The sequence below is a fragment of the Rhinoraja longicauda genome, chromosome 15 (assembly GCF_053455715.1).
Source record: "Rhinoraja longicauda isolate Sanriku21f chromosome 15, sRhiLon1.1, whole genome shotgun sequence".
NCBI lineage: Eukaryota > Metazoa > Chordata > Chondrichthyes > Rajiformes > Arhynchobatidae > Rhinoraja > Rhinoraja longicauda.
This window is the reverse complement of record NC_135967.1, coordinates 43,647,854-43,670,789: the sequence shown is the minus strand read 5'-3', so window position 1 is coordinate 43,670,789 and position 22,936 is coordinate 43,647,854. Positions and strand designations below refer to the sequence as shown.

At 42.7% G+C, this 22,936-nt stretch overlaps 1 protein-coding gene across 1 annotated transcript in view; it reads right to left on the bottom strand.

Annotated features, from left to right (window-relative positions):
• The window catches only part of LOC144600434 (ubiquitin carboxyl-terminal hydrolase 12), a 42,644-nt gene extending 23,439 nt beyond the window's left edge, over window positions 1–19,205 (bottom strand). Inside the window, exons 1-3 of the mRNA XM_078412028.1 lie at window positions 19,134–19,205; window positions 2,628–2,708; window positions 1,072–1,285 (exon numbers count right to left, since the gene is read on the bottom strand). Of these exons, the coding sequence (XP_078268154.1) occupies window positions 1,072–1,285; window positions 2,628–2,708; window positions 19,134–19,181 (343 nt within the window). The 5' untranslated portion in view covers window positions 19,182–19,205. The remainder of the gene's footprint in view (window positions 1–1,071; window positions 1,286–2,627; window positions 2,709–19,133) is intronic.
• Between the last annotated feature and the right edge of the window lie 3,731 nt (window positions 19,206–22,936).

The window sequence follows — 22,936 nt, the reverse complement described above, 5'->3', positions numbered from 1 at the left end:
GATTGGACACGTTCGAGGCAGGAAACATGTTCCCGATGTTTGGGGGAGTCGCGAACCAGGGGCCACAGTTTAAGAATAAGGGGTAGGCCATTTAGAACAGAGATGAGGAAAAACTTTCACTCAGAGAGTTGTGAAGCTGTGGAATTCTCTGCCTCAGAAGGCAGTGGAGGCCAATTCTCTGGATGCTTTCAAGAGGGAGTTAGATAGAGCTCTTAATGATAGTGGAGTCAAGGGATATGGGGAGAAGGCAGGAACGGGGTACTGATTATAGATGGTCAGCCATGATCACGGTGAATGGCGGTGCTGGCTCGAAGGGCCGAATGGAATACTCCTGCACCTATTGTCTATTGACAGGCAGCATCTCCGGATAGAAGAAATGGGTGACATTTCGGGTCGAGATCCTTCTTCAGACTGATTGGCAGATTGTTGGATGAAGGCTAGAGATGGAAACAGATGTGATCACAAGGAAATACATAGTTGTGAAGTGTGAAGCTTGTTAACAGACTTTTAGTGGCCCTGCTCCTCCCACTACAATCAGTCTGAAGAAGAGTCCCAACCCAAAACGTCACCTATCCATTTTCTCTTTGGAGATGCTGCCTGACTTGCTGAGTCACTTTTTTTTGTTATTGATTTACCGAGTCTTTTTTTAAGTTTAACCATTTTTCAGAAGATTTTTTAAACCGACTTGCCTTATTAGAAATTTACCCACATCCCCAATCTACTTGCTGATCAATGTTATGGCATTATGGCACGAACATAAAATTACAGTACATTACATTATGCTTTCCAAACTTGTTCATTATTCAAAAACCCCAGGAACTTTGAAATCAAAGAGTTTACGCCAAAGTCATACAGAATCACGACATTACTCAATGCATTCAAATACCCAAGAAGTCATGATCACTCTCGATTTCAAATTAACAATCTGGAGCAATATATTTTCATTGCACCTTTACATTCACTTGAACTTTACCTAGGTATAATTTGGAACTAGCCTGCAATAACGTCGAGAGCTTAGAAGCAACACATTCTTTGCATTAGACACAAAATAGTTGGAAATGTTCACATTACCGTTTTCTTTTCTTAATCTCGATATGAATTTTTTGGGTGGTATGACTCCAACTTTCTTTTTCTGTGTGGCTATACTATTAAAGAGGTCAGAGAGGCAGGTGAGCAGACTTTCCTTCTTCCTGGGCTGCACTTTGTAAGCCAGAACCTTTTCCCGAAATGGCCGACAGAAGTAAAGTGCTTGTAAAACTGAATTGCAATAGCAAGTATTGCCGAACTAGTAAGATTAAAAAAACAGATACAATAGGTAATGTGCCATAACATCCTTCTCTTACTGTTAGGCATTTTTCAAGTTATATTACAATGGCTAGTTGTCACTACTGAATTCCAGAACAATAGGGCATGAAACATATTAGCAGCATTTAGTTTTATACAACAATGTATACTTTGATATCAACAGAAATAATGAGCTCACCACTTTTAACTACAGTTTTAGTGTAAAAACAAACTAAAGCACATAGTACAGGGTTAACATTCTTGAATTTTAGAATTTCTATGAAAATGCAATATTACTCAAGTCCGTTATTATACATTGATGGTTTACTGTTTCAATGTCTCTTGCAGCCAATAATGGTAACCACCTCCCTTTTCCATCCAGGGAACAAGGGCCTAGGTTTCCCTTCCCCCGTGACTTGTATGAATTCAAACTCGGTAAAGGATTAATGCAAAAGTAAATAATGAACAATCTGCCTTAATTAGGATAACTTCTCTCGGGATCAGTTTCTGTTTTGTAGAAGAGCGCCTCGGGAAATTTGGCAAATGGCTCTATTCTTATCAGAGGTTTCTTAGACCTCTGGAACAATCTGTGGATGACAGCATAATAGGTTTAGATGACTTTGCTTTTTCTTCTCTTCAATTTAAAAGAAAAATCCCGTTGCTTCTTAATGACCCAATATGGAGAACTGCAATCCAATGGTACTACGGTCGGGCATTTCTAAATAGAACGATCATTATATGATTCAATTTCTTCAAAGGAAAATGACAAGACAGACAGATAGCTAGAAATATAGTCATGTAGGATTAAAACTATGAGGAGAATAAACAGAACATATAGTGGTTTTGCTGAACACCCCATTCTCCTGTGGTAATTTCCATCCACAGATGAATACATGCTCAGAGTGTTTCAGGTTTTGTTAGATTAGTGCATTTAATTTTCCATGGTTGTGAACTGGGCACTTTCATATATATTTTTTAAAAGCTACATCATGGAAACAGACCATATCAGACCATATCAGTCACCTGTTCATACTAGTTCTAAATTATCCAACTTTCTCACCCACTCCCTGCAAAGCAGGAGCAATTAATCTGAAAATCCCCACGTCTTTGGGATGTGGGAGGAAACCCATGCGGTCACAGGGGAACGTGCAAACTCCACACAGACAGCACCCAAGGACAAGATGGTACTCGAATCTCTGGCGCTGTGATGCAGCTGCTCTACCAGCTGCGTCACTTTCAACAAACTTCCATTACTTCAAAAGAAATACAAACCTCAAAGAGAATCATTTTGAAATGGGTAGAGAAATTAGTTTTTAAGAGAGCTTCAGAAGAAAACAACTCACATTGACCAAGCCAAAGTAATGTTCATTTACGGGAAACTGTTCTGGCCCAATCTCTTTTTCCAAAGCAGAGGCATTGGCGCCCTAAACATAAAAAGTCACAGGTTATCCAGTGAAATCACAAAGCAAAGATGTGTCCGAAGGAACTGCAGACGCTGGTTTAAACCGAAGATAGACACAAAATGTTGGAGTAACTCAGCGGGACAGGCAGCATCTCTGGAGAGATGAAATGGGTGACGTTTCACGTCTGAAGAAGGGTCTCGACCCAAAACGTCACCCATTCCTTCTCTCCAGAGATGCTGCCTGTCGCCGCTGAGTTACTCTAGCACTTTGTGTCTATTCTCACGAAGCAAAGGACTATGAGTAATACCCACATGATATTTTTGAAACTTGAAACAATCTGACTGAAAAAAATGTTTGTTGTCTTTATTGTGAGAAATTAGAATGTTTGAATGAATCATTGAATTACTGTAGTCATATATTCTTCCTATAAGATGTACCATTTTGTTTTTAAAAAGATCAGATACAAAAGGAATGAAACCAAAATCACCACTGCTAGATTTAATTTTAGAATGGTAAAATGCAAGTCTTTTGAAACCTTTGCAACTTCCATCATTCTTGCAACGCATTCCTATGTCTTTTGGTATGTCTCATGGAAACAGGCCCTTCGGCCCTCTGAGTCCACGCTGACCATCGACCACCCATTGATACTGGTTCTGTTAGCCCACTTTCTCATGCACCATCTGCACACTAAGGGTAATTGACAGTCACCAATCAACCTACAAACCTGCACGTGTTTGTGACGTGGGAGGAAATTGGAGCACCCGGAGGAAACCCACGCGGTCACAGGGAGAACATGCTTGTCCAACAGACAGCAGCCAAAGTCGGGATCGAGGCCAGGTCTCTGGCTCCATGAGTCAGCAGCTCTACCAGCTGCGCCAGTGCTGACTGGTGCACCACTGTGCCAACTGCACATCAGTCATTAAACCGTACGACACTGTTGCCTCGAAAATTATCCCCAGTAGGTCATGTTAAACTTTCTATATAAATGTTGCAGCATGTTAAAATTTGGAATGAATTTCAAAAGCAGGAGGCAAAGTTCTGACGGGATTACTTGGCACATTTAACACTATTGACCGTGATGAGTTTTAGGCAATTCACCATTTCCAATATCTCTTCAAGCTGCCAAAGACTCTTAAACCCAGACAACACGTCCAAAACTGCAAAGAAATTCCTCATTTTGGATTTGAAACTTGATAACTGTGAGGAGATTCATTTTACTCAATTTCAATACTGAATAAGAAAGTGAAGAGTTTGACAGAAACATAGAAAAACAGGTGCAGTAGGCCATTCAGCCTTTCGAGTCAGCACCGCCATTCAATATGATCGTGGCTAATCATCTAAAATCAGTACCCCGTTCCTGCTTTTTCCCCATATCCCTTGATTCCTTTAGCCCCAAGAGCTAAATCTAACCCTCTCTTGAAAACATCCAGTGAATTTCCCTCCGCTGCCTTCTGTGGCAGAGAATCCCACAGATTCACAACTCTCTGGGTGAAGATGTTTTTCCTCACCTCAGTCCTAAATGGCCTACCTCTTATTCTTAAACTGTGACCCCTGGTTCTGGACTCCCCCAACATTGGGAACATTTTTCCTGCATCTAGCCTGTCCAATCCTTTAAGAATTTTGTATCTGTCTATATAGGACGTATCAATATTTATGGATGGATGGAAATAAAATATTTTTAACACGCGATGACAAAATTAGCACAAAAATATACTGCACAGCTTGTAATTTTAAATACAGTAAAATTAAAATGTCAGGTTGATGATTGGAGAAATGTGTTCCTCTCAATTTATTCAGTGCTTTAATATTGAATTTGCTTACAAAAATTCGGGAAATACTGCAGCACCAACATTCTAATGTTAAGTATTTTGCAATGTTCAGCAGCATTTTCATAAATTTACCATTACTAAACAAAGTGCACATGACATTGATTCTAATTGAATAAAATAGCTACTCAATACTGAAGTCTTGGAGACGGACACACTTGCACAAGAGGATTTTTATTTGTTTGATCCAGTTGCTGATCTGAATGAAATCAATGCTTCTCCATTTTACCATGCAGCACAGGAACATTATTTATTATTTTTCATACAGAGACATTAAACTTGAAGGAACACGTAATAAAATTGTAAGATTTGATCAATTCACTGCAAGGCGCAGAAGATAAATATTTAATTTTTGTTTTTAATATTGACTGGAGTACTTGATACTTGATTAAATTTTATGTTTTTTATGTATCATTGCCACGGGGAACTAAGCTGGCAACACATTAATAGGCTGATTTGGATAACTAAAAATGTATTAGATATTCAGTCAATCGAGTGGGGAGTGAAGTGAATAAATAATTTTAATGCAGATGCTGTATGGCATGCCAGGAAGAAGTTCTTAACACAGTTTTGACCTGCAAAATGTGCAAGTTATTGGCCTGGCTGCCCAGTATATCTATTTACCAACGCACAACCATAACAGGTCAAGATTTACACTCACCAATCTAGTTTACAACTTCAGTGAGACAAGGCAAAGAATGGATGAAAGCAATTAGCTCTCTTTTGCTTATCTAGCTGACAATGTAATGCTGTGAGAAAAGCCACATAACAAAATTATTTTACAAGTTGAAATTGAAGCATAAAAAATAAAGTGGAGTGCAAATTCATGGATATATTGCTACCCATCCTAAAAATTATTGTAACTTTAACACATATCATGGAACCAATAAAAATTACTGGTGGAAATATTAAATTTTCCCTTTATGCAGTCAAGCTATTCTCAAGAACTACAAATATAAATTTATTGTCCACACGCAAGTCCCAAAGGACTTGGATTCAACAGTTATCCACACTTCGATCCATTAAGGCAGCAAGAATTGAGCTCAGCCCAGTGAAATAAATAAGCATCATTAAAAATAAGAACACCATAATGATTGAATTCAAGATGATTGGAGAGGTTGGTGAAGGAATATACTTTTAAAGAATTGCATTATAATAAAATGTGGTCATATAGTTTATTCCGAAAAATGAATTATCAGAAATGGTGATTAAAATATTAACGGAGTTAAGTTCTGATAATGGACAAAATGTGCTGGAGTAGCTCAGCGGGTCGGGGAGAAAAAGGAATTGGTGACGTTTCGGGTCGGGACCCTTCTTCGGACTGAAAGTAGAGGAGAGCGAACTGGAGGTAGGGAAAGGTCAGAACAAAGTAGGGTTGACAATGTCTTTACCAAAGAATGGACGCAGCCTTGTCTTTCCACACAGAATGGGTAGAACAATTTGTTCTGAAATGACTGATCAATTGAGACCTATTGTGATTCAACATCACCCTCCCTTTTTTGATTAATGGAGTTACAAGTACTAGTTTCCAATCCAAACTGAACCTTCCTGGAACCTGGAGAACCTTTATCTGAAAGTTAAAAGCAATGCAGCAATTGTCATACTAGCTGCTTCTTTTCAGACACGGAAATTATGTATGTGTCTTATCACCCCACAACTACAAACAACTTGGACAGCACCACATCTGCAATGGATGAAATGTTCCCTAGTTCTTTCATCCTCCTCAATTCCAGAGTTAGAGCTATTTATTGATTGCTAGGTATCTGCTACAGTGCAGACAAATGGAAAATACCTGTTTAGTTCATCTGCCTTCTTCACTTTCTTCCATTAATCCCCACTCCCTTTTTATAATATCAACTCTCTCAATTTCTTTGAAATATCTATAGAAACTGCAACTATCTGTTTATACATTTTTGGGAAACAAGCAGAAAGGTCAGTAATGTTAAATATCAATTTCCCCATTAACAAGAAGCTGCAGGATAATATTCAAGTTTTAAATTTAAATATCAGAATCTGATATTTTTCCTGCCCACACAGAAGATGGATTTCTCTACTTAGAAGGACCAGAATACAAATTTGCAAAAATCGCTAAAGACCCACCTGTATGCTGTAACTAGCAGAAAGATAAATCTTAAGCATTCATTGACATGTATTCTTTCATATCCCGTTCCATGTATACCACGCCCAAGTGGGTTGTCTAAATATGACTGATGGCACACATGGAAATTGTCACGTGCATCCCATTTTTCAACATACACATGCACTTCGATGTTGAAAACAGGAACCATCCTCAGTTGATTTTCCACACAATAATTCATGCACACTAAAGCTATTGCAGAATTCCAATCGCTCTAGCTGAGACACACACATAGATCAGAAGTATAGCTTGCATTCGTCCCACCCCAATTCTGATGAGTCTTCGGCGCAAAATGATAATCGTCTCTTTTTCCCCAGATGCTGCCTGGATCTCCTGAGTTTTCCCTGCATTTTGCTTTTATTCCACACACACCTAGCTTGAAGGCAACCAAATATCAACAGGTTTGTAGGCCAATTGGCTTGGTATAAATGTAAATTGTCCCTAGTGTGTTTGGAACTAGTGTTAGACTGTGGGAATTGCTGGTTGGCACGGACTTGGCGTGCCAAAGGGCCCATTTGCACGCTCTATCTCTAAACTAACCTAAACACCCTGCATTCGGACTCATACCAAGTTCCATTTGACTATCACTCCAATGCTCACCAGCCAACCAGCCTCGGACACCTCCAATGCTTCAATCCCAACAACTTCGACATTCTAAAATTAGTCCAATCGATATTGGCAACCATCATTTATCAGCAAAGGCCCCAATGTTAAGAATTTCCTCCTTCACCTTGCTCTCCTGTTAGATAGACCCCAGAGCCTGTCTGGTAGGCTCAGCTTGAGGGTATTTGCCCCATAATCTTGTGGCCTGGCGCCAAGTTATATTATTTAATAACACTCTGAAGATCATAAATAAATGTTGCTACCCCCCACCCCAAATGTAGCTTTCTTTGCTTCATCTCAATGACTTTTGATTTTGGCGATGTTTTTCAGACATTATGTGGCAACATATGAAAGTGGTGTAAAATAAATTACTAACTAGTCAATCAAGTCTATGAATGCAAGCAAATTACAATTAATCGCTTCGCTATTTCCCATGTACCAAAACGGATCAAACAAAATTCTAACAGTCAAGAAATAAATCCCTTTCACCCAGGACATCAAATAATAAGAATGCAGGAGATAACCAAGCGTATAAAACACATGGACATACTTCATCCACTTTTTGTATGTAGTGATAACAACCTACAGCAGGAACACATCCAACCTCCTTGTGAATAACCCTCAGCATGACAACTTACCAAATGTTAACAATTGGAAAAAGAAGCACTCAACATTTCTCTGTCTTAATTAATAAAGCCTTCTGTTTTTGCAGCATGCAATTCAACTAGCCTATCTGCCAAGATGCAAACTAATGCCCTCATCAAGGCAAATATAACAATTAAAATCTCAAATTAGATTTTTTAAAAAAAATCAGTTTGAAGCATGGTATCATTCAAATAATGTCTGAACTTTTACAGATGTTCTGCATTTCCATCATATCAGGAAACATTCTAGATATTGCTGAACAAAATCTTTCTACAAGAAATAGATCTGCACCCCATTGCAGCCAAACTTGATGGCAAGCCTTGGTTCAAATGCAAGTTTTGCATATAATGCACTAAAGCTCTGATAACCTAGCACCCCAGGGACTTTGATACTACATGACTAGCAAGTTTTCCAAATATTAGATATTAATACTATTAATAAACACACTTTTATGCTACACACTAGCATCATAAATTTAACAGTAAACCAAGGAATTAAGAAAAAATAGAGGTGTTCTAAACCCTCCACTCCATTTGCCAATCGACCCAAACACGACCTCAAATCCTGGCCCAGCCACATACCTGGCTCACAAACTTATCGTATGCATTCAAATTCAGTCCTCCAATACATGCAGGTCCATCTTTCTATGGATCTACTAGATGCACCTTGACTCTGGTTTAATACATCATTTACACAAGGCTAACTTCATTCATCAGGCCAGCAATTATAAAAATACTGAATCAAGTTTAGTTTAGCTTAGCGATAAAGTGTGGAAACGGATCCTTTGGCCCATTGAGTCAAGTCAAGTCAAGTCAAGTCAATTTTATTTGTATAGCACATTTAAAAACAACCCACGTTGACCAAAGTGCTGTACATCTGATTAGGTACTAAGGAAAAAAAATGAAACATACAGTAGCATGCAAACAGTTCACAGCGCCTCCTCAATGAGCCTCAAACGCTAGGGAGTAGAAATAGGTTTTGTGCCTGGACTTAAAGGAGTCGATGGAGGGGGCAGTTCTGATGGGGAGAAGGATGCTGTTCCACAGTCTAGGAGCTGCAACCGCAAAAGCGCGGTCACCCCTGAGCTTAAGCCTAGACCGCGGGATAGTGAGTAGCCCCAAGTCGGCCGACCTGAGGGACCTGGAGTTAGAGAGGGGGGTTAGAAGATTTTTGATGTAGGGGGGGGAATGTCCATTTAGGGCTTTATACGTGAATAGGAGGAGCTTGAAGTTGATTCTGTACCGTACAGGGAGCCAGTGGAGAGAGGCCAGAATCGGGGTGATGTGGTCCCTTTTACGGGTACCCGTCAGGAGTCTCGCTGCGGCGTTTTGGACCAGTTGCAGGCCGGACAGGGAAGATTGGCTGATCCCAGTGTATAGGGAGTTGCAGTAGTCTAGGCGGGAGGAAATGAAAGCGTGAATGATTTTTTCTGTGTCGTCGAATTGGAGGAAAGGTTTGATTTTAGCTATGGTTCGAAGTTGGAAGCAGCTGGCTTTTACCACAGCGTTGACTTGCTTATCAAATTTTAATGCAGAGTCAAATATCATGCCGAGGTTTTTGACATGCGGTTTGACTAGGCAGGATAGACTTTCAAGACTGCCTGTTATCGATTTGATGGAGTCGGGGGGGCCGAATAGGATGACCTCAGACTTGCTCTCATTTAATTGGAGGAAGTTCTGTGCCATCCAACATTTTATGTCCTCAAGGCAGTGTAAGAGGCTGTTTAAATTTGACTGGTTGTTGGGTTTCAGGGGGAGGTAAAGCTGAGTGTCATCGGCATAGCAGTGGAAAGAAATGCCGTGCCTTTGAATGATTTGGCCAAGGGGGAGCATGTATAGAGAGAAGAGAATGGGGCCTAGGATGGAGCCTTGTGGAACTCCGCAGGAGAGGCTAGCTGGAGCAGAGGAATAACTGCCTATGTTGATGGCGAAACTCCTATCTTTGAGGTACGAAGCGAACCAGCTCAGGGCAGTGCCATCAATGCCAACCGCGTACCGGAGACGGTCAATAAGGATGGTGTGGTCCACTGTATCGAACGCTGCGCTGAGGTCGAGAAGGAGCAGGATTGCACAGTCGCCGGTGTCGATGGCGAGAAGCAGGTCGTTGTGTACCTTCAACAAGGCAGACTCTGTGCTGTGGTGGGCTCTGAAACCTGACTGGAAACTTTTCAGGATGGTGTATTGGTGCAGGTAGGGCACTAATTGGTTTAGAATTGCCTTTTCAAGGACTTTTGACAGGAATGGCAGTTTGGAAATGGGTCTGTAGTTGCTAGGCAAGGTGGGGTCTAGGTTAGGTTTTTTCAGCAGGGGCTGGACCACCGCGTGCTTGAAACTGGTTGGAACAGTGCCAGTGGCCAGAGAACTGTTGATAATAGAGAGGATGCTGGTACCGGCTATTGCAATGACATCCTTCAGAAGGGCAGTGGGGGCAGGATCAAGGGGGCAGGTTGCAGGTTTCATAGCGGAGACAAGCTTTGCAAGGGAGGATAGAGTGACGGGTTGGAAGCAGTCCAATTTAGATGAACAGACTAGTGAGACAGCTAGGTCACGGGTGGGAGGGGAAATGTTCATTCTAATGTTCTCAACTTTGTTGGTGAAAAATTTAGCGAATTCTTCGCACTTAGCAGGGGACCCAACTAAGCTGGTACTGGGGGCGGGACATATGACAGAGGTAATTGTTCTAAATAGGACCTTGGAGTTATGAGAGTTTTTGGAAATAAGGTCGGAGAAGTATTGTGCTCTTGCAGACTTTACTGCTTCCTGGTATTTGAGAAGATTGTTTCTCAGAATTTCGAAGGAAATTTGAAGCTTGTCACATTTCCACCTCCTTTCTGATTTTCTGCACTCCCTTCTTAGGGCTTTGGTGGTGTCATTGAGCCACGGCCGACCTTTGGGCTTAGGCTTTTTCATTTTGAGTCTGCCCCAACCGGCACTATCCTACACACACCAGGGACAATTTACATTCATACCAAGCCAATTAACCTACAAACGTGTACGTCTTTGGAGTGTAGGCGAAAACCAAAGATCTCGGAGAAAACCCATGGAGAGAACGTACAAACTCCGTGCAGACAGCACCCTTAGTCGGGATCGACCGGGGTCTCTGGTGCTGTAAGGTAGCAATTCTACCATGGCAAGTACCGTGCCGCACTTTTGGTGAAGCATAAAGGGATTTCTTGGAAATTTTGGGTGCCTTCCCTTTCCCTTTATTCAAACATCAGTATCCCTAAACATTTTGCAACAATGTGCAAATTATTGACATCATAAAAATCTTATAGGTTCCCAGTCCCTAACTACACCATAGCAGTTGAAAGCATGGCTGTCAATGGTACAAAGATACCCAAAATGCTGGAGTAACTCAACGGGACAGGCAGCATCTCTGGATCGAAGGAATGGGTGACGATTCGGGTCAAGACACTTCTTCAGGCACCCCTCCAACGACAATTTTTTTCTCTTCTCGGTGCTCCAATTGTAATGTAGATGTTTAAGAATTAGGGCAATTAAAAAATATATATATATCTCAAAGGACTTAGTTAGGTCTATTAATGTCACCTGTACTGAGGTACAGTGAAAAGCTTTTCTTTGCTTGCTTTTCAGATAATACTATACAAGTACAACCAAGCCAAATACAAGTACAACAGTGAAGAGATAGATACCAGAGTGCAGAATATAATTTTCAGCATTGTAGCGTAACAGTTCCAGATTAAAAAGTCCAATGTCAACATTGATGTAGGTTGGAGAATTGGGACTGCAGCTTATGGAAAGGCTGTTCAGATGTCTGATAACAGAGGGAGACAAAGCTCTTCCCGAGTCTGGTGGCACTTGCTTTCAAGCTTCTGGATCTTCTGCCTGATGGGAAAGGGGAAAAGGAGGCGTGACTGGTTTAGGAAAAGTCCTTGATTATGTTGGATGTTTTCCCAAGGCACCATGAAATGTAGATGGAGTCAATGGTGGGAAGTCTGGTCTATGTGATGGACTGGATTATATCCACAACTCTCTGCAATTTCTTGCAGGCTTGGGAAAAACTGTTCCCACACCAATTTGTGATGCAACCCGACAGTATGCTTTCTATGGTGCATCTGCAGACATTAGTAAGAATCATTGGCGTTATAGGGTTAGATGAGGTTAGAGAGAATGGGATGCATTGGGATTCTGTACGGATTTGAAAACAAGAATGCAAACTGTAAAACTGCGGTGTTGCTAAGTAAGCCATTTCATACCAACAAGTTTTAAGTTGGTGTGCATGGGTTTTGACCTTGTTCTGGGAGAGCAGAACAAGCACCAGTTAAGCCTGGAGATAACAATGACATAGAAGATTGTGCCGACATCAGATAAACTGAAGCAAAGTCAGATTACAATGATGTTACAGAGATAAAAATGAGAGGTCTTAGAGATGACATATATATATATAACATATAACAACTACAGCATGGAAACAGGCCTGTCCGGCCCTACCAGTCCACGCCGACCATTCTCCCTGACCTAGTCTCATCTACCTGCACTCAGACCATAACCCTCCAATCCCCTCCTATCCATATACCTATCCAATTTACTCTTAAATAATAAAATCGAGCCAGCCTCCACCACTTCCACCGGAAGCCCATTCCATACAGCCACAACCCTCTGAGTAAAGAAGTTCCCCCTCATGTTACCCCTAAACCTTTGTCCCTCAATTCTGAAGCTATGTCCCCTTGTTGGAATCTTCCCCACTCTCAAAGGGAAAAGCCTACCCACGTCAACTCTGTCCGTCCCTCTCAAAATTTTAAAAACCTCTATCAAGTCCCCCCTCAACCTTCTACGCTCCAAAGAATAAAGACCCAACCTGTTCAACCTCTCTCTGTAGCCTAAGTGCTGAAACCCAGGCAACATTCTAGTAAATCTCCTCTGTACCCTCTCCATTTTGTCGACATCCTTCCTATAATTTGGCGACCAGAACTGCACACCATACTCCAGATTTGGCCTCACCAATGCCCTGTACAATTTCAACATTACATCCCAACTTCTATACTCGATGCTCTGATTTATAAAGGCAAGCATACCAAACGCCTTCTTCACCACCCTATCCACATGAGATTCCACCTTCAGGGAACAATGCACAGTTATTCCCAGATCCCTCTGTTCCACTGCATTCCTCAATTCCCTACCATTTACCCTGTACGTCCTATTTTGATTTGTCCTACCAAAATGCAGCACCTCACACTTATCAGCATTAAACTCCATCTGCCATCTTTCAGCCCACCCTTCCAAAAGGCCCAAGTCTCTCTGTAGACTTTGAAAATCTACCTCACTATCAACTACTCCACCTATCTTAGTATCATCTGCATATTTACTAATCCAATTTGCCACACCATCATCCAGATCATTAATGTAAATGACAAACAACAGTGGACCCAACACATGGATAAGAGATCCAAAACTGTACTCAGGCTCAAATGACACCAAGGTTGTGAACAGTCTGGATCAATTTCATGCAGTTGCTGGGAAGTGCATGCGAGGAAATGGAGTTCATTATATTATCTGAAATACCACGATGAGAAAGAGATTTTGATCTGAAATTCTAAATGTAGCTTATTCAATGGAGCATTACGTTTAATCTGTTTCTAGCTTTTGTCAGAGGACAACACCGTGGCACCTCATAAAGATACATTAAAACAGGCCGGGGTGCTGACGAGGTTGTATCATGATGACGAGGCATCTCTGCTCTAGTCTAGTGCGGGGGGGTAGAAGAGTTCACACAAATAGAGAAAGATTTTCTTAGTAATTGCCGAGCATGACGACAATACTCAAATAAAAAACATGAATAATCAGTAATAACCACTGTCAAATATAAAAATCTGCTGATCACACAGATTTATTGCAACGCAAGGGAGATCTCATGGTAAATATTTATAGCAATGTACGTTGGCATGAGGCAGGTGGAGACAAGAGCAATAGGAAGATTAAGGATTGAAATCATATAATAAATAACTGATGATTCCCTCTTTTTTAGATGTATTTTCTACCAAAAATATTTATATTAATGCAGGTTAATGTTTGCTATTGCAGACTGAGCACAACAATTATAACATTTCTCAATGTGTCTAAGGAAAACAATTATCAAAATACAAAGCAAATGGATTACACTGAACTGAAAATTATTGTTTGAACAAAATTAATTCTGCAGGTTCTTCATTTGAATAACTTTGTGAGTTAAAAGCAACATCGTTTTTAAGAAAGCAATTGAGGATAAATTATTTTGTTTAGATTGATTCAGAAACAGGATGGGTATTTTACTAAATAAAAATATAAATGGGCCTTTTGAACTTCATTGATTTTTGGAAAGACTGCTCGATTCTGAAAAGGCTTGAATGATTTAATTTCACTTTATCCAACTGAACAAGGACACTGTGCAAAGTCTTTAATCAGCTTTAGGGCCACAAAACTTGTACAGAGGGATCTTTGGTCCGAATTCATAACTCCCTGAAAGTGGCAACATATGTACATAGAATGGTAAAGGCGACATATGATATGTTAGCCTTCATTGGATGTCCATTGAGTATAAGAGTCAGGAAGTCATGAGGCAGGTTAATAGGACTTTTAGTTAGGCCGCATTTGGAGTATTCCATACAGTTCTGGTTGCCCCATTACAGGAACAATGTAGAGGCTTTGGAAAGGGTGCCTGGATTAGGAGCTACAGGGAGAGGTTGGACAGACTTGGGATTGTTTTCTCTGGAACACCGGAGGTTGAGGGGAGACCTGATAGAAGTATGTACAATCATGAGAGGCATAGATAGGGTAGACAGTCAAAACCTTTATCCCAGCTTGGAAATATCAAATATTAGAGGGCATTGCTTTAAGGTGAGAGGTGAAAAGTTTAAAGGAGACATGTGGAACAAGGTAGTTTTTTTGCACATTGAGAGTGGTGAGTGTCTGGATCACGCTGCCGGGGTTGGTGTGGAAGCAGATACGATAGTGGGATTGAAAAGACTTTTGGATAAGCACATGGATGTAAAGAAAATGGAGGAAAATGGATTAGGTACAGGAAGAGTTGGTCTTGGCATCATGTTCGGCACACACATTGAGGGACAAAGGCCCTGTTTCGGTACTGTTCTGTTCTATGTTATTGTAAAGCAAATTAAGGGGTATAAGCAGAGTTAACTAAACCCAGATTATTATTCTAATAATAATGCGGGTATTACATTTTTTTTAAAAATCAATGAAGAGCACGGAAACAGGCCCTTTGGCCCAATTCACTTACGTCGCCCAAGTTGCCTAACCAAGGTAATTCTTCTTACCTGCGCTTGGCCCATATCTTTTAAAATTCTTATCCATAATCCTATCATGAGTTCCTGGTAGGTTTTCAGCAAGCACTATTTGTAATACATCTTGAGTTTAACAATAGGTAAATTACAATTCAAAAGAGGAGACATTAAGTTTAGAGTATTAATAATGCCTCACTAAAAGAAAAGTATTAGTTAACTTAATAGAACTTCTAATTGCATGTTAGCTGAAAACTTCAATTATATTCAGGCAGGTGGAGACAAGAGGAATAGGAAGATTAAGGATTGAAATCTTATAGAGTCATACAATGACACAGTGTGGAAACAGGCCCTTTGGCCCAACTCGCCCACACCGGCCAACATGTCCCAGTAAAGTCCCATCTTCTATACTATGACTGATGAAGGCCAATGTGCCAAAAGCCTTTTTGACCACCTGTGACTCGACCTTCAAGGAACCATACACCTGCACTCCTAGATCCCTCTGCTCTACAACACTCCCCAGAGGCCTAACATTCACTGTGTAGGTCGTGCCCCTGTGAGACGTTCCAAAATGCAACACCTCATACTTCTCTGTATTAAATTCCATCAACCATTCCTCAGCCCACCTGGCCAATCGATCCAGATCCTGTTGCAATCTTTCACAACCATCTCCACTATCTGCAAAACCATCCACTTTTGTATCATCAGCAAACTTGCTAATCTTGCTCTGCATGTTCTCATCCAAATCATTCATTTAGATGATGAAATGTAATGGGCCCAGCGCTGAACCCGGAGGCACACCACTAGTCACAGGCCTCCAGTCCAAGAAGCAACCTTCCACCATCACCCTTCTTGGAAAGAGGCACAACATTTGCCACCCTCCAATCTTCCGGCACCTCTCCTGTATTTAAGGACGACTCGTAAATTTCAAGCAGGGCTCCCACAATTTCCTCTCTGGTTTCCCACAATGTCCTCGGATATATCTGATCAGGCGCTGGAGATTTGTCTATCTTCATAATGAATATCTGATGATAATTAACTAAATAGTTACATCCAAGGCAGGTGTTTTATAAAAGGTTCCTAAAGTAATTATGAGGCATGTGCAGGTGAGTTTCTGGTAAAGTGAAGCCCAAACTACCGATGAGAGTGGCCTCAATGGTAATGCCAAAATGATTCAAGTGCGAGGCTGTACAACTGCAGAAGGACCTCTTTGCTCCTATAATTCCTCCTCATCTCCTCGCTGAAGGTACATCCTTTTATTCTGAAGCTTGGGTCACTGGTCCTATATGTTTACTTTTCAGATTTCCAGTATCAAAACTAGTAGTTTTTTTCCTTATATTATTGCTTAGGATTAAGAAAATAAATGTACCATATAATTCCAAGTATCGAGAATTAAAAAAGAACACGCTATTTAAGAAATGCGTAGGAAGGAACTGCAGGTGCATATTTACACCGAAGATCGACACAAAATGCTGGAGTAACTCAGCGGGACACGCGGCATTTCTGGAGAGAAGGAATGGGTGACGTTTCGTGTCGAGACCAGTCTTTAAACCAGTGTTTGAAGAAAGGTCTCGACCTGAAATATCACCCATTCCTTAACTCCAGAGATGCTGTCTTTCCCGAGATGCTGCCTGACCTGCTGAGTTACTCCAGCATTTTGTGAATAAATGCTGTCTTTCCCGCTGAGTTACTCCAGCGTTTTGAGTCTAGGTTATTTAAGAATATTGGGTTCTTTTAACTGAAAGTTCCTACAGTGGAAAATTATTCCAATCCACCACACTGAATGATTTGTGTATATTTGAATGGGAAACAGTGCACTTTTATTTTAAAACTAGACCAAGTGGACCCGTTGGGCCCAAACCTCTCCTGCATTGGTGCAGCACCCTCACCTCTCCCCCTCCCCGTTCCGCACTCCGCCGCTCTCCCTCCCCACTCCATGCCCCTCAACCCCCATTATCCTCCCTTCTTCCCCCACCCTCCCTCCCTCCACCCCTAGGAGATAGATTTAAACTTTGAAATGTGAATAACTTAAAAAATATAACACCGATTTCAATGAAACTTCTTCCATTAGCACCAAGGGGACGACAGTGAGTAAGGTGGGCCTGAAATTGTCACGCTATTTGTGTAACATTTTGGCTGTAGTTCAGGAACACATAAACAAACAAATGAGAGTTTTCGTATATGGATAGATGCACTTTGAAATACACTTTGTCGTTCACAGTCCTAGAGCTCTCAAGAATACAAAATTTAGAGTCCAAAAGTCACCCTGGATATGAAATGTGCATTTCATTTCAAACAGAAATGCAATGTTTGCTAGAGTGAGGCCTGCAGCCCAAGCATTAATCTCAGGTACAAAAAGAAATAATAACATATGATTTTTGAACAGCTCGGCCTCTTCTACAAAGTAAATGAAATAGATTCTGTAACAACAATAGTCTATTATACATTGTCTGAGTAATTGTTGAACATCAAAAGCCCATCTTCAACTGAAGTTATATTATTTCAACATTGTATCTGAAGATCAAAGGTCTATTAAGAGTCATGGAATCATGCAGCGTGGAAACAGGCCCTTCAGCCCAATTTGCCCACGCCTACTATCATGCCCCACCCACACCAGCCCCTTCTGCCTGGGTTTGGCCCATATCCCTCTAAACCCATCCTGCTCAAGTACCTGTCCAAATGTTTCTTAACCGTTGTAATGGTACCTCCTCCGGCAGCTCGTTCCATACACCCACCACCCTTTGTGAAAACAAATTGCCCCTCAGGTTCCTATTAATTCTCCCCTCCCCACCTTAAACCGATGATCTCTGGTTCCCGGTTCCCCTACTCTGGGTAGAAACATAGAAACATAGAAAATAGGTGCAGGAGTAGGCCATTCGGCCCTTCGAGCCTGCACCGCCACTCAATATGATCATGGCTGATCATTCAGCTCAGTAGCCTGTACCTGCCCTCTCTCCATACCCCCCGATCCCTTTAGCAAAAAGGGCCACATCTAACTCCCTCTTAAATATAGCCAATGAACTGGCCTCAACTACCTTCTGTGGCAGGGTAAGGGTGCATTTACTCAATCTCTTCCTTTCATTATCTTGTAAACCTCTATAAGATTACCCTTTATCCTCCTGCATTGTGAGGAATTATGTCAGACCTTGTACTCCGACGAACAGGATCATCTGATAAATATACACTGTCATTTCAAGAGAGAGGGAGAGGGGAAGAGGGAGGGGGGGAAGAGGGAGGGGGGGAAGAGGGAGGGGGGAAGAGGGAGGGGGGGAAGAGGGAGGGGGGGAAGAGGGAGGGGGGAAGAGGGAGGGGGGAAGAGGGAGGGGGGGAAGAGGGAGGGGGGGAAGAGGGAGGGGGGGAAGAGGGAGGGGGGGGAAGAGGGAGGGGGGGGAAGAGGGAGGGGGGGGAAGAGGGAGGGGGGGGAAGAGGGAGGGGGGGAAGAGGGAGGGGGGGAAGAGGGAGGGGGAAGAGGGAGGGGGAAGAGGGAGGGGGAAGAGGGAGGGGGAAGAGGGAGGGGAAGAGGGAGGGGGAGAGGGAGGGGGGAGAGGGAGGGGAAGAGGAAGAGGGAAGAGGAAGAGGAGGGGGAGGGGAGGGGGAGAGGGAGGGGAGGGGGGAGAGGGAGGGGAGGGGGGAGAGGGAGGGGAGGGGGGAGAGGGAGGGGAGGGGGAGAGGGAGGGGAGGGGGGAGAGGGAGGGGAGGGGGGAGAGGGAGGGGAGGGGGGAGAGGGAGGGGAGGGGGGAGAGGGAGGGGAGGGGGGAGAGGGAGGGGAGGGGGGAGAGGGAGGGGAGGGGGGAGAGGGAGGGGAGGGGGAGAGGGAGGGGAGGGGGGAGAGGGAGGGGAGGGGGAAGAGGGAGGGGAGGGGGAGAGGGAGAGGAGGGGGGAGGGGGAGCGGAGGGGGGAGAGGAGGGGGAGAGGAGGGGGGGAGGGGGAGAGGAGGGGGGAGAGGGAGCGGAGGGGGGGGGAGGGAGGAGATGGAGACAGAGGGGGGTGGAGAGACTCACCATGGTACAGATCGAGGCGATTTTCCTGACAGTCATCAGTATTTCCATCCGCCCGCCGCCATGTTGCCTCAGGCTGTGCCCCGCAAACCCCGCCCGCCGCCTCCTCCTCCCCCCGCCCCGCGTTGCCCCGCGCAAACCCCTCCGCCCGCCCCGCCCACCCCGCGCTGCCGTTCCGCCGCCCAGGCGTTCCTGCGCCGTGGCCGCCACCTGCTGCTGCTATCTCCACATCACTGGAGGGACAGACAAGCTGCTTATTGCAGCGGGGGACAGACACCAAACCAGCATCTGTACCTCCTCCCTAACACATCTGCACCTCCTCCCTAACACATCTGCACCTCCCTACACATCTGCACCTCCTCCCTAACACATCTGCACCTCCCTACACATCTGCACCTCCTCCCTAACACATCTGCACCTCCCTACACATCTGCACCTCCTCCCTAACACATCTGCACCTCCCTACACATCTGCACCTCCTCCCTAACACATCTGCACCTCCTCCCTAACACATCTGCACCTCCTCCCTAACACATCTGCACCTCCCTACACATCTGCACCTCCTCCCTAACACATCTGCACCTCATCCCTAACACATCTGCACCTCCTCCCTAACACATCTGCACCTCCTCCCTAACACATCTGCACCTCCTCCCTAACACATCTGCATCCCCTTCCCTACACATCTGCACCTCCTCCCTAACACATCTGCACCCCCTCCCTACACATCTGCACCACCAGTGTTACGATACCTCCATCGCCTGCTTTTTTTCTTTTTTTTTAAATTTAAAATCACACATCACCTGCAGTAATTTGCTGACTGTGTCTACTGAGTAATTTGCTGACTGTGTGTCCACATGAGGTTTTATCTCAACGATGATAAATTGCATTTAAAAACAAGATACTTGCAACTAACTGCAAATGCAATATCCAACTTGAACAAAGGAAACTGCGCTGTGAGAGTGATTTCATCAAAACAGATCACATATTCAATTGGAATTCAATCCAATTGAGATGTATTTGCTGATGTATGAGATAAATACCAGCAGTATTTGCTGACTGTTTTAAAATTGGGGTTTCTTTCTCAACGTTGAGAGAAAAAAAAACTTTTAAAGCAAGATACCGCAACTAATTGCAAATGAGAAAACCCCAAACTTGAACAAAGGAAACTCTGCTGTGTGTGGAATGATTTCATCCAAACAGGTCACATTTTCAATTGAGATTACATCGCCAGCAGTATTTGTTGACACTTCCTCCTGTTTCAATACACAGCGGGGATTTCTCAACGTTGTGAGAATATATTTAAAGCAAGATATTGCAACTAATTGCAAATACAGAAACACAACTTGGAACAAAGGAAACTGAGCTGTAACAGTGATTTAATCAAAGCAGGTCACGTTTACAAATGAGAATACATCGCCAGCAGTATTTGCTGACTATCCCCTCTACCGTTTAAATATACAAGGGGAGAGGAATTTATCAACGTTGAGAAAATACATTTAAAGCAAGATACTGCAACTTATTACAAATACAAACCCCAGCTTGAACAAAGGAAATTGTTTTGTAAGAATGATTTCATCAAAACAAGTCCCATTTTCAAACGAAACTACTGTGCAACGGCCCCAAACGCATGTATTAGCTCTGTGAACGTGCAGTTTACAAAAAAATAGCTAACCGGGACACCAAACATCGTGTGTTCTAACAGTTTAAATTTAATTATTAAGAATTCACAGAAAGAAATGCCTTCGGCACAATTTTTTATTCCATTCCAAAGTGTCACATTTTGCTATTAACGTCAATTTGTTGCAAATTAATAAACTGTGGAAATAACTAGTTGTGTTACAAGTTGCTCAGAATAATATTGCATGAATTAATATTCTAATATACGCTGCTAAATGTAATCACATTCCACCTATGTTCTCCTCACACAAAATACGTGATGCAAATCTTTGCAGATTTTTACAATGTCAATCAAATCGTACCTGCATTTCATTGCTGATGTTATGTTTTTGTTACTGTTCTCTGCTATTAAGTACTTTTCTACAGAGATGGCACGGTGGCGCAACGGTGGAGTTGCTGCCTTACAGCACCAGAGACCCGGGTTCGATCCTGACTACGGGCAAGTACGGAGTTTGTACGTTCTTCCTTGTGACCGTGTGGGTTTTCTCTGGGAGCTCCAGTTTCCTCCCACACTCCTTAAGATGTGCATTTATTCACAAAATGCTGGAGTAACTCAGCAGGTCAGGCAGCATCTCAGGAGAGAAGGAATGGGTGACGTTTCGGGTCGAGACCCTTCTTCAGACCCTTCTTAAGATGTGCAGGTTTGTAGGCTAATCGGCTTGGTATAATTGTTTTACACACAACTAGTGTTGGTGCGCGGGGATCACTGGTCGGCACGGACTCGGTGGGCCGAAGGGCCTGTATCTGCGCTGTATCTCTAAACTGGGACCGTGTAGTTTTCAGCAGCTTTGAGACAAATGGTCCCGACACCTGTCAATATTTGAAAGGGGTCCCTTTAAAAAGGAAAGTTTGAAAACTATGGTGCTTGCAGCTGAAAATCATTTCGGAAAATGCTGCCGCCAAGAAGGAGATGATTAAGAGAGAGATGAAATTGGATTTTACGCTTCTATTCACAGCAAGGTCATCCTTTAGGTATTCACCTTTATATGCTATGAAATCCCGTTCGGTAATTAATGACCACCAGATCATCCTTTTGACTTAAAAATAATTCATCATTTACACTGACATCATTACACGAAGAGCTCAATAATTTTCACCCTCCCCTTTCTGAAGGTAATTAAGAAATTGCTTGCTAAATTGATGCATTCTGTGGCCTACTAGATGAACCATTTAGGACACAAGATAATACAGTTTAATGTTAAGTAGTTTCATGGGCAGGTGGGCTGAGGAATGGTTGATGGAACTTAATGCCTTAGAAATATGAGGCATTGCATCTGGAGATATCTAACATGGGCAGGACCTACACAGTGAATGTTAAGGCTCTGGGAATTTCGATGGAGTCACAGAGATCTAGGAGTGTAGTTGCATAATTTTCTGAAGGTGGCAATCACAGGTAGATAGCATTAGAAAATAACTGCAGATGCTGATACAAATCGAAGGTATTTATTCACAAAATGCTGGAGTAACTCAGCAGGTCAGGCAGCATCTCAGGAGAGAAGGAATGGGCGATGTTTCGGGTCGAGACCCTTCTTAGATAGGGTGGTCAAAATGCTTTCGACACATTGGTTTATTGAGCTTGTGCAGATGCTGGTTCAATCGAAGGTGGACACAAAATGCTGGAGTAACTCAGCGGGACAGGCAGCATCTCTGGAGAGATGGAATGGGTGACGTTTTGGGTCAAGACCCTTCCTCAGACCAGAAACATCATCTATTCCTTCTCTCCAGAGATGCTGCCTGAACCAATGTGTTACTCCAGCATTTTGTGTCTATTGAATATAGAAGTTGGGAAGTCATGTTGCAATTATATAAGACATTGGTGGGGCCACATTTAGAGTAAAGTGTTCAACTTTGGCCACTATGTTAGAGGAAAGATGTTGTCAAGCTGTAACGGGTGCAGAGAAGATTTAGGAGGATCTGAAGTCTGAGGAAGGGTCCCAACCAGAAACATTACCTATCCATGTTCTCCAGAGATGTTACCTGACCCTTTGAGTTACTCCAGCACTTTATGTCCCTTTCTCTCCACAGATGCTGTCTGAACTGCGGTGTATTTCCAGCATACTGTATTTGTTTCATATTTTGCATAAGACCCTAAGCAGAATAAGCAGAATCAGAATCAAGTCTACTCC